Source organism: Canis lupus, chromosome 31, assembly GCF_011100685.1.
Source record: "Canis lupus familiaris isolate Mischka breed German Shepherd chromosome 31, alternate assembly UU_Cfam_GSD_1.0, whole genome shotgun sequence".
Lineage (NCBI taxonomy): Eukaryota > Metazoa > Chordata > Mammalia > Carnivora > Canidae > Canis > Canis lupus.
The window spans coordinates 14,197,206-14,209,414 of record NC_049252.1 but is presented as its reverse complement, the minus strand read 5'-3'; the positions used below and the strand labels follow the sequence as shown (position 1 = coordinate 14,209,414).

Sequence of the window (12,209 nt, the reverse complement as noted above, 5' to 3'; positions counted from 1 at the left end):
TTTTAGTTAAAAGTTGATGAGTACCAGTTTTAAGAGAAAGCATGAAGATGAGATACAGTATATTAATTAGGGTTAATAAGAGTGTCTTTTTCTTATCTAAATAATACTTTAAACTTCTTAAAGTAAGCCTATCCAACTTCATATGTATGTATTTATGTATGTGTGTATTGTATGTATTTATAAAGATTTTATTTATCATGAGAGACACAGAGAGAGAGACAGAGACATAGGCAGAGGGAGAAACAGGTTCCTCACAGGGAGCCTGATGTGGGACTCCATCCCAGACCCCAGAATCATACCCTGAGCCAAAGGCAGACAGACACTCAACCGTTGAGCCCCCCGGGCATCTCCAACTTAGTTTTTAACCACACTTTCACGAAGTTCCTTTGTATTATCTTTACAAACTGTTCATTATGTAAACTATCACTCTTAATCCTGAAGGGAGGAAAATGTGAGTTGTCCCTATTACTAGGGACAATTGTGGGGCTGCTACAAAGCCCCATGAGTTTATGTTCCTATGTGAAGCTGGGAACTGGAAAAAAGAAAGGCAGTTTTTAATCCTCTTCTAACGGCATTGATGCCATGACTTTTTGAACTGCCTGGTCGTTTGGTTACAAATACTGGCTCACATGTTTTCAGATATCATTCTTATAAGCTGAGGGTCATGTTACATTTTATGAGCTATTTTTTTCTATATAGTATCATATTATTATGTTAAAGTTCTGCAGTTATTTCTTTTGACAAGGGATCCTGAAGCTGTTGAATTCTATGTATTATACTTCCTTTTGACAAAAGTTATTATTTTTTATCACTAACACATTTCCACTATTAAAAATATAAAAGGAACCAGATTTATTGTCTGGGTTTTATTGGGGAAATAGGAAAACAGCAGTTTTATAGCGTGCTTGTTCATGGGGTAGATAGTACATTCCTGAGAGTAATTGCTATCTGACCACAAAATAGGGATCCTCAGGATACTGCCAAATTACTGCATGGGTCATGGGGTGCCCTTGAGAGGTGGGAACCTTCCTAGCTGAGGCTTCAATCAGCAGAATTAGTGGTTAGAGAAGAGTTTGAAGTTCTATACATCTCGGGTTTAGATATCACAGAGTAGATGAGTTGTGAGAAAATTTCAGAAAGACAGATGGATAGATCTTCACTGTATTTGAATGCTACCTTAAGAGTGCTGGGCATAAAGCCCTGAAAGAGCCCAACCTTGAAGAAGCATTTTCCTCTTCACTCAATGTGTGGCCTCCCCATAGTCAGGTCTCTGAGATGACATGTGATATGTGGTTTGTTAGTATCACTAATTTACATAACTGTGATCTGGATTGAGCAGAAAAAATATTTGCAGTCTTTGGTAAACTGTATATAGCACTGGTTCACCATGAAAGAAATGCATCCTCCTTTGGGTTCATCCATATTAGTCTGTTTTATTGTTGCTTTATGACTACCTTGAAAACCAGTGCCTGAGTAAGGAGGATGGTGAGGAGAAAATGAGAGTTTTGATTCTAATTTTTTGGCCCAAACCTGTAGGATGAGAAGAGTTTTGATAATTGTGATCCACTTTCCTTTTGGTTTGAAGTCCAGATCTCCAGTGGGTTTTTGTGGTATTCATTTAGGGTCAGCATGACCTTGTTCTCAGATGGCATATCTGACATATTAACATTTGTTACTATTCCCTGTACTTAGCAGGCTTTCACCTGAGAAAAGCTCTGTCTTCATACTGAGCAGGACCTTGAGTTTCAAACCAAGGGGATGACAGTTGACAGCTGCTATAGATACAGGCCAGTTGTCTGCTTTGCAGAAGCTTGTCAAGAACTCTGATGACTAAGGACTGCTCTGGAAACAACTAGCATTGGCCATCGGCTGGCTGATTATAGGAATCACATCTTTGGAGGATTTCAATGACTTTGAAGTTCCCCACAAGCATGCTTTTTCCTTCATCAGAGCAAAGCAAGTTGAAAGATATGAGCAAGGCACATGTGATTAATACTCAGAAAGCAAAACAGGTTACTGTGTAAAACACTCCTGGAAAAAAAAACAAACAACTCTTTATCTTTTATAGCACATAAAAACATTTTCCACTTGGCAAATTGTGTTTCTTTGAAAATAGCATGGAATCGTTGTATGAAATTAGAAAAGAAAGAGGAAAGTACTCTAGCATACTTTCAGAAAGTTATGAATTGAATTTGCCTTTATGCTGAATCTGAAAATAGTTGTTTTTTACTCATGAAAAGGTGTTATAATTGTTTGTCCTAACAGATTTTTTTTTTTTTTAAATAAACTATTGCAGGGTGCCTAGGAGGCTCAGCCGGTTGGACCTCCAGCTCTTGGTTTTGGCTGGGGTTATGATCTTATGGGTTGTGGGGTGAAGCCTTAATTTGGGTTCCAAACTCACCAGGATGGGGGGGTTCTGCTTGAGGAGTCTGTCCCTCTGTTTTTGTCCCTACATGCACATGCATGTGTGTGCACATGGGCATGTACTCTCTCTCTCTCAGGTAAATAAATCTTTTTTTATATGTATATTTTTTTAATTGGAGTTCGATTTGCCAACATATAGTATAACACCTAGTGCTCATCCCATCCAGTGCCCCCTTCAGTGCCCGTCACCGAGTCACCCTGTCCTCCCCCTACCCCCGCCCACCTCCCCTTCTGCTACCCCTTGTTTGTTTCCCAGAGTTAGGAATCTATTTTTTTTAAATTTTTTTTAAATTTATTTTTTATTGCTGTTCAATTTGCCAACATATAGAATAACACCCAGTGCTCATCCCATCAAGTGCTCCCCTCAGTGCCCATCACCCAGTCACCCCCACCCCCTGCCCACCTCCCTAACACCCCTTGTTTGTTTCCCAGAGTTAAGAGTCTCTCATGTTCTGTCTCCCTCTCTGATATTTCCCACTCACATTTTCTCCTTTCCCCTTTATTACCTTTTACTATTTTTTATATTCCCCAAATGAATGAGACCATATAATGTTTGTCCTTCTCTGATTTACTTATTTCACTCAGCATAATACCCTAGATACCTAAATCTTAAAAACAAATGAAGAAACCCAAACTATCCTCTAAAAGAAATTTAAACAAAATTGCTCTATTGTTCTATTTCTCAGAATGTATTGTTTTTCTATTAGAAAAATGTCAATAATACAAAAAATAGTGGAAGGGATCATAAGGGAAAGGAGAGAAAATGAGTGGGAAAAATCAGAGAGGGTAACAAACCATGAGAAATTCCTAACTCTGGGAAACAAACAAGGCGTAGTGGAAGGGGAGGTGGGCGGGGAGATGGGGAGACTTGGTGACGGGCACTGAAGGGGGCACTGGATGGGGAGAGCACTAGGTGTTACACTATATGTTGGCAAATCAAACTCTAATAAAAAATATACAAAAAAGAAGAAACTGGTAAAAAAAAAAAAAAAGAAAGCACTCATAATCATGACCCTAAAAAAAAAATAATGTCAACAAAACTACTTTTAGTACTTTAAGTTTGTCCTTTCCTGACATTTCTGTAACAATTTGTTTTCACTGCCCTTTTTTGTTATTATGATACTAAATCTTAATAGTGTTCAAAAGCTTTTTATTATGGGAAATGTTAAAAATAAAAGTAAAGAGAGCAGTAGAATGAATCTGCATTACTCACCTTCAAAGTTCCCCATCACAAACAAACAAGGGGTAGTGGAAGGGAAGGTGGGCGGGGGGTTGAGGTGAGTGGGTGACCGGCACTGAGGGGGGCACTTGATGGGATGAGCACTGGGTGTTATATGTTGGCAAATCGAACTGCAATAAAAACGAAAAAACAAAACAAAACAAAAAAAAACCCCCAAAAAACAAAGTTCCCCATCATCCCCATCAATCTATTTTCATCTGAAGTCAGCCCTTCTACTTCTATTGGATTATTTTGAAATAATCACCAGGTATAATATTATTTACTCTGTATTTACTTCAGTGTACGTATCCATAGAAGTTACAGATTATTTTATACCTTAAATATTCTTTTTTTTAAAAAAAGATTTTATTTATTACTGAGATACAGAGAGAGAGGCAGAGACACAGGCAGAGGGAGAAGTAGGCTCTCTGTGGGGAACTCGATGTGGGACTCTATCCCAGGACCCCAGGATCATGCCCTGAGCCAAAGGCAGACACTCAACCACTGAGCCACCCAGGCCTCCCCTTAAATATTAATTCTAGGTATAAAATATCCATTCAGTGTGTACATTTCCCCACTTGTCTTATAATTTTTAAATTGATGTTTGAATCAGTATTCAGACAAGAGCCACACATTGTATTTGTGGAGACACACATTGCTATGTCCCTTAAATTTTTTAATCTTTACGTTTGCTTGCTCTGCCACCTTCTTTTTCCCTTAGAGTGTATTCTTTGAAGATACTGAATTGCTTTGTCCTTTGGAGTTTACCACATTCTAGATAGTGTTAACTATGTTCCTGTTGGGTCACACAATCAGTACCTCTGGCTCCTATAATTCCTGAAAATTTATAGTTATGTCTAGAGCCTTATTTTGATTCAGGTTTGATTTCCTGACAAGAAGGTGGTATAGTTTACTTACATCTTATATGGGAGGCACTTAATTCTGATGGTTTGTCTTAGCATTTTTAGCAGTCATTGATATTCGTTTCTTAGACATTATAGATGGGTAATCTTCTAATTTTATCAATTCCTCTAGGTTTTGAGGTGTGTTTTGAAGATAGACATGGCAACATTTCCAGTTGTTTGATTGTGTGAAGTCTGAGAAAAAATAGGAATTAATGATGACTTCAAGGATTGGGTCTGAGAAGCTAGAAGAAAAGGGTTGCTATCAACCAAGATGAGAAAGGTTGCAGATTGAGCAAGTTTTGTGGAGAGTGAGAGTGGAGTCTGGACTTTAATTTTGGATTTGTTGATTTGGAGATGCCTGTTAGACATCTGTGTCATTCAAGGTTCAAGCAGAGAAGCCGAAACCATATGTGTGTGTGTGTTTATATATGTATTCACATATTTATACATATAAATATATAATCAGATCTATCTAACAAATTCCTTTATTTTATTTTTTAATTTAAATTTTAGTTAAGATACAGTGCAATATTGGTTTCCAGAGTAGAATTCAGTGGCTTATCACTTACATATAACACCCGGTCCTCATCACAGCAAGTACCTTCATTTTTTTTTAAAGATTTTATTTATTTATTCATGAGAGACACACACAGAGAGAGAGAGAGGCAGAGACACAGGCCAAGGGAGGAGCAGGCTCCATGCAGGGAGCCCGACGTGGGACTCGATCCTGGGTCTCCAGGATCATGCCCAGGCTGAAGGCTGCGCTAAACTGCTGAGCCACCGGGGCTGCCCAGCAAGTACCTTCATTAATACCTTTCCACCTCTTTCCATCAACCCTCAGTTTGTTCTCTATCATAAAGAGTCACTTATGGCTTATTTCTCTCTATCCTTACCCGCACCCCTTTTCCATGTGTTTATCTGTTTTCTTCTACATGAGTGAGATCATACGATATTTGTCTTTCTCTGAATGACTTATTGCACTTAGCATAATATACTATAGGTCCATTAATGTTATGGCAAATGGCAAAATTCCATCCTTCTTGATGACTGAATAATATTCCATTATATATATCTATATTTATATCTATCTCACATCTTATTTATCCATTCATCAGTTGATGGACATTTGGGCTGCTCTCTCCATAGTTTGGCCATTGTTGATAGTGTTGCTTTAAACATCAGGGTGCATCTACTCCTTTGAATCTGTATTTTTCTGTCCTTTGGGTAAATACCTAGTAGTGCAATTGCTGGATTGTAGGGTAGTTCTATTTTTAACTTTTGGAGGAATCTCCAAACTATCCACTAGAGTAGTGGCACTAGTTTGCATTAGCACCAACAGTGCAAAAGCACTCCCCTTAGAAAACATCTTTCAACTAACATCTTTTTTCATGAAGATAGAAGTCTAACAAATCTCTTTATATGATCTATCTTTGTATATACCAGATATATGTTCAGTAATGAGATACATGCAGGGACTTGCATATCTCTCTCTATACACATACTGGATATACATGCAGTAAATGAGATATATTCTACTTTATTTCTGGATCAAAGGTAGACACATAAACTAGGGATATACAAGATAGAAATATACAGATCCCTTAATATGTCTCATTTGCTGAATATATATCTCGTATATATATAGAGAGAAATATATGAAGGGGCTTGTTAGATTTGACATTACACAATTGTAGGCTCTGTTTTAACAGTCTCTGTATGACTGTTGTCTCTGTGTCCCATACTGAAACTTGAAATCCAGGGAAGGCAGTTTGGAAGTAAAGAAGGATGCAAGGTCAGAGAGTACAAAGAACAGCATATATTGGAATATATAAGCAAGGTCAATTTATGGTTCCTTTGACCTTGATGGTATGGCCTCCTGAAGAAGCCAGGGATCTTTGTCAGAGAGGTTAAACATAGAGACACTTGACTCTGGGATCTAAAAAGCTAAAAGATATTTTAGGAGAAAGTGGAGTAATTGCAAGTCTCACCTCTGCCTCATACCAGAGATAATCAGCAGGTACATGAAAACAAGTGGGAATTAGAAAATGGCTGCTGCTTCATGTTGACCCTACAAATCTTTCATAGGATTCTGTCTTGAGACCCAGCCTAATGAAATACATATAGAAAAGAATTTTGGGAAATACAATTTAGTCTAGCCAAATTGATAGATGACAAAACCACCACAAATAGAAGTATTCAGTAAGTAATAGGATATATGAGTCTGGAGTTTGGGAAGAATAAATGTGGAAGTTGCTAATATATAGATAGTTTTTAAAGTCTTGAGACTGAATGCAGTATCAAGAGAATGAGAGTAGGAAGAGAAGGGAATAGGTCCAAGACTTAGGCCATGCTCTCCAATTTTAGGAGATTGAAGAGAAAAGAAAGTGTGAGAAAAGCACTGAGAAAAATGATGACTGGAAATAGTCTAGTAGGGCAATGAGGAGAATAGGGTGTCCCGGAAGCTTTGTAAAGAAATATGTCAAGGACGGGGGAGAGACTAATTGTATCAAATCCTGCTGATAGAACAAAAATGATGAGCATTGGCTTTTTGATGACTTAAGGAAATTATGTAGAGAGATCCAGGACTGGTCAAGTGGATCCAAGCAATCACTTCCATATTAAGAGGTTGAATAGAAGAGAAAGAAGCCTGGGAAGGCATGAGAAGTGAGGTAAGAGGAAAACCAGATATGTAGTGTCAAAAAAGTCAAGAGAAGAAAGCAATTAAAGAGGAAATGACAATGAATAAATGCATACATGTGGTGTGTTGGCTTTGATTCCCCTGAAAAAAGAGCCCAAGACAAGAACTTGAGTGTAGGTAGTTTGTTTTTAGGAAGTAATCCCAAGAAACCGGATCAATGGAGTGAGGACAATGTCAGGAAAAAAGGTAAAATCAATAAAATGTGCATTATTTAACTGGTTATCACTTCAGGGCTCCATATAGAAGATTCTTTAGAATTTTTCCTCCAAAGAAATGGAGGAAATTAAATATTATATATAATATTGCCCTGGTTAGGTAAGAATTGTCACCAGATGGTGTATTGCTTTGCTAGGGCTTATCATACCAAAGTACTATGGACTGGATGGTTTAACCAACAGAAATGTATTTTCTTCTCAGTTTTGGAGGCTAAGAAACTGAGATCAAGGTGTTGGCAGCATTCATTCCTTCTGAGGATCATGAGGGAAGGATCTGTTTCAGGCCTGTCTCTGACTTGTGGATGGCCATCTTCCATGTCCTCTTCCTTTTGTACATCTCCAAATTACCTCTTCTTATAAGGATACCAGTTATACTGGATTAGGGCCCATCCTAATGAACTTATTTTAACTTAATTAGCTCTGTAAAGATCCTGTTTGCAAACATGGTCACATTGCAAGGTACTAGGGGTTAGGACTTCAACATATAAATTTTGAGTGGATGCTATTCAGTCCATAACCAGTGGTGTTACCCTTCCCATCCTTCTAGGATACTTTATGCTAGGGTTGAGAACATTTCCATGAATTAGTGAAAGACCTGTTGAAGATATCGGAGTGAGTCAGTCAGGGCTTGAGGTGGAATTCTGTGAGAGTATGAAGAATTGCTCACCACAACTGCAGAGAATTAGAAGTAAGCCAAGGGAATATGGTGCAGAGTGCCTAGAACATCTGTCTATCCAAATGTACTGGTATCATCTTAAGTCATGGTCACAGGCTTGAAGTGGTCTTGCTGCCTGGCAAAGTTGCCTAGTAATTATTTTCTTATCAAGTCACTTTCTACCACTGTTGAGAACCAATTTCATTTCTTCTTTCCTCTAATTTTTAGAACTTCTTTCTTCACGTTTAATCTCAGCTGGTAAACTTGCTGTCAATCTCACTGAGAGAGTCAAGCAACTTAAAGAGGACTGTCACAGGTCCATCCACCCCTTGTCATAATGCCCACATGCTCTCGCTTCTCTCCTGTTATGTGGATGTCTTTGCCGCTGAGGCCAGACCATCCACTATCTCTCGTCTTCTCTTCCTCAGTCAAGGATATGTGTTTAGTTTTTCATGCGTTCACTTCTTTGACATTAGTTTTCTATATCTAAAAATATATCTAGAATCCAGATGCATTTTACCAGTTCCACATTACCATGCTCTCCATACCACCATCATCTTTCTTGGATCATCGTAGTAGTACCCTCATGGCTTCCCTTATTTTGCATTTACTCCTCTACAGCTTATTCACAACAAAGTAGCTAGAGTGATACTGTTAAATACAGATCAGATCCAGTCTCTCCATTGCTTAAAGTCTTCCAGTAGCATCTCATCTCAGAATAAATGCCAAGGAGTATTTCCTATAATCTGGCCTCAGTTTTCTCACTGACACCATTTCTTGCATCCTCTCTCTATCTTGTTCACTCTTTCTTGTTTAAGCAAATGCATTCTTGCTTTTGCTTAAACATGCCTATCACACTTATGCCTCTGAGCCTTAACAATTGCTGTTTCTCTCCCTTCTGCCTTTAATTATCATTTCTTACATAAGGCAAATTTTTCCTTTGGGTTTTTGCTCTAATTCACCTTTCAAAAAGGCGTTTCCTGATCCTCCTATCTAATGTTTCAAGCCCCTTCCCAGACTTTTTATTCCTCTTTTCCACTTTATATTTCTTTTTGACTTTTATCACAGTCTAGCATAGCATATACTTATTCATATTGCTTATTCTTGTTTTCCTAAGAATGCAGACTTCATCAGGGGCGGAGTATTTGCCTTTTTTCTCCCTCCTAACACCACCTCTTAGCTATTATAAAACTCCAAGCTAGAGCCTTTCTCTGCTCTTTCAAGCCATGTTTAAATCAGCATGAGAGACATGCTCTGCTCTTCCCTAAAAGTCTTATCTAAGAGGTACATGTTTACATACCCTCCACATGTGTGGAATCTTTAGTCTTGATACTGAAATCAAATTTTGAGGTCCATCCTGAGTGGCACAACAGTGTAGAGACAGGGTAAATATCAATAAATGCAGCCATTTGTGTAATCTATCACAGCCATTATTTACTGCTGTATATTAGTCACAAACAACCCCTACTGCTGTACAAATCTCAGTAGTTTATAAAGATATACTTTTTTTTTTTTTAAGATATACTTCTTATGGATGTTACCTGTCTTGTTTTGTGGTGGTCTTCATTCTCTTCTTGTTGGCTGTGGTTGGGGTTATGGCTACTGATGTCACCACAGTAGGCTGGTAGCTGCTATCCACATGGCTCTGTTGCATGAGTCCTTTACATTCTGGAATCTGAGCTAATGAAACAGCCCTAATATGGTACACATAATTATGATGTCAGAGGAAAAGAGCAAAAGAGCTGTGGTAAAACCACAATGGCTCTTAAAGCTTCTACTTTGGTCATGCCTTCTTATGTGCACTTGGCCAAAGCAAGGGATATATATATGCTTAGTGACAATGGAACAAAAATAAATACTTTTTTCACTAAAGGCACTGGAAATCACATGGCAATGGATGAATAATCCAAGGGAGGAATGTAATTTGGAACAATAATATGATCTATCCAAGAACTTGTAGAAAAATGTTCAAAAGCTTTAAATTTTTCCTTAGTTTTTGATCCACAAATTATCTAGAAATTCAACCTAAGCAAACAAGATGTTTGAAATATGGAACTGCATATAGCCTTGGGCAAGAGACAATTTCATTGATAGTGAACTTGTAACTATATTATGATACAATATTATGTATTCGTTAAAATGCTACTATAGAAGAATACTTAAAATGTAGAAAAATGTTCAAAATACTATTGTAGTAAAAGTTTATATAGAGGGGGATCCCTGGGTGACTCAGCTCAGAATAAGCAATATGAATAAGCGTCTGCCTTTGGCCCAGGGCGTGATCCTGGAGTCCCGGGATCGAGTCACACATTGGGCTCCTGGCATGGAGCCTGCTTCTCCCTCTGCCTGTGTCTCTGCCTCTCTCTCTCTCTCTCTCTGTGTTTGTGTGTATCTTTCATGAGTAAATAAATAAAATCTTAAAAAAAAAGTTTATATAGAGAGTACATACCAAGATGCTAGGATATTTTTAGAAAGTTTTAATTGCAGTAAAAAACAAACATGCAGTTTACCATCTGAACCATTTTTAAGTGTTTCAACATATTTTTAAGAAAACAATCATTTATATTACTATGTATTGGGAAGATACCAGAAAGAAAGACACTTAAACATTTACAGAAATATCATTACAGAAATGTGTGTTAGAGAAATTTTGTTTTCTACTTATTTACTTTTATTAACAAAAATCTTAAAAGAACATGTAGCTTTGCAGTATAAAACTATAAAGAATGAGAAGTAGTGAACATTGGAGATCTTTGATGTAAAGAAATATGGAAATGCAAACTTTTGTTTAAGAACACTGGAGGATAATAGGTAATAAAGTATGAAGTATCCCGTGTTGCACAGAGTGAATTTGACCCTCAAATGATGATCTTTTAAAAATGTTGTTAAAGGATTAGTGATCTTTTTTATCTCAGTTGGCACTGGCTTGGGTAACACTAATCAAAATGTCCCAAAGCATACTATGGGAATATCTCCAAATTGGAGTTTAGACTGCCAGAATTCTGTGATATGGGAAGGAATGTATGGCCATTCTAGGGTCTAGATTTTTCAAAGAAATAAAAGAAAAAAGAAATAGAAGAAAAAAGAAATATAAAACACTTCTGTTTTATTGACATCAGTTGGATTTATAATATCTGGCTGATTAGAAAACTCCCCTTTGGTGTGTCAACAGTTGGAAAGCAGGGGCTTTAATCTTGAAAATTCTGCATCAGAAGCCTTGAATGGATCTGTATCCCTGAAGTATATATGCCTTTGTCTGATGGCCATGAGCTCTGTAAGGCTATAGTAAAAGAGATCATCAAATAAACGCCTTAAAAAGTATGTATGTTAAACAGAACAATAAATTTAATTTTCCAACTGCTTTGCCAATAGTTAGAGACTTCTTAAAGTTAATTCCCACATTTATTCCATATAACCCAAATGATTTGATGGCATCTAATACCTGGGGCACAGAGTAATTACCTGGGATGTTTGGATTGGAATTGCAGGGCTTTGCAGATTATTTCTCTATCTTAAATGCTAAAGCAATGTGGTTTTAAACTAGCAAACTAAATATATAGTAAATTTGTAATAAATTATAGGTAGGTGTGATGCTGTTCCACTAAGCTGACAGGTGGAAAATGTGGAATATAGACACTAACTTAATATTCTAGGTTAAGCTATTGTGGGTCCCTTTAGTGCAGATGGCCTGCAATGTACAGTGTTCCCTGGGGTACCAACATTTAATATTTCATTCTAGTGATTCTAATATTAAATAAAGAATCTCCATTTAAGAACAAAGGAGTATAAAATGCATAGTTTGAATTGGTTATCAATGGAGATCTTATAAAAAATAATTGCTAAAGGAAGAAATTTTTGACTTAGAAAATTCTTCACATTTACTTTATCTTTGATTCCTTTTGTTTTAAAAAGATAAGATTATTCTGTAAGGTAATGGGGACATTATTGTTATTTGCTGTGTTTTTCTTTAAGCCTCAGAATTGTTTCTTCAAACAAAATTTTACATGGAAGTCTAGTTTATTACATGGAACTGCTATGCCTGGAACAGTGGTGTAGAAAAGAGGTTTGGAGTCCTGTTCAACTGGCATCCTTG

General features: G+C 37.2%; 1 protein-coding gene and 1 long non-coding RNA gene across 2 annotated transcripts in view; both read right to left on the bottom strand.

The window, feature by feature from the left end:
• LOC111093476 overlaps positions 1–9,803 on the bottom strand; it is a 40,896-nt gene extending 31,093 nt beyond the window's left edge. The window contains exon 1 of the mRNA XM_038581251.1: positions 9,658–9,803. Within this exon, the coding sequence (XP_038437179.1) occupies positions 9,658–9,770 (113 nt within the window). The 5' untranslated portion in view covers positions 9,771–9,803. The remainder of the gene's footprint in view (positions 1–9,657) is intronic.
• A 1,432-nt stretch (positions 9,804–11,235) lies between these two features.
• Positions 11,236–12,209, bottom strand: part of LOC111093477 — a 72,622-nt gene continuing 71,648 nt past the window's right edge. The window contains exon 3 of the long non-coding RNA XR_005382155.1: positions 11,236–11,396. This is a non-coding gene — a long non-coding RNA (uncharacterized LOC111093477). The remainder of the gene's footprint in view (positions 11,397–12,209) is intronic.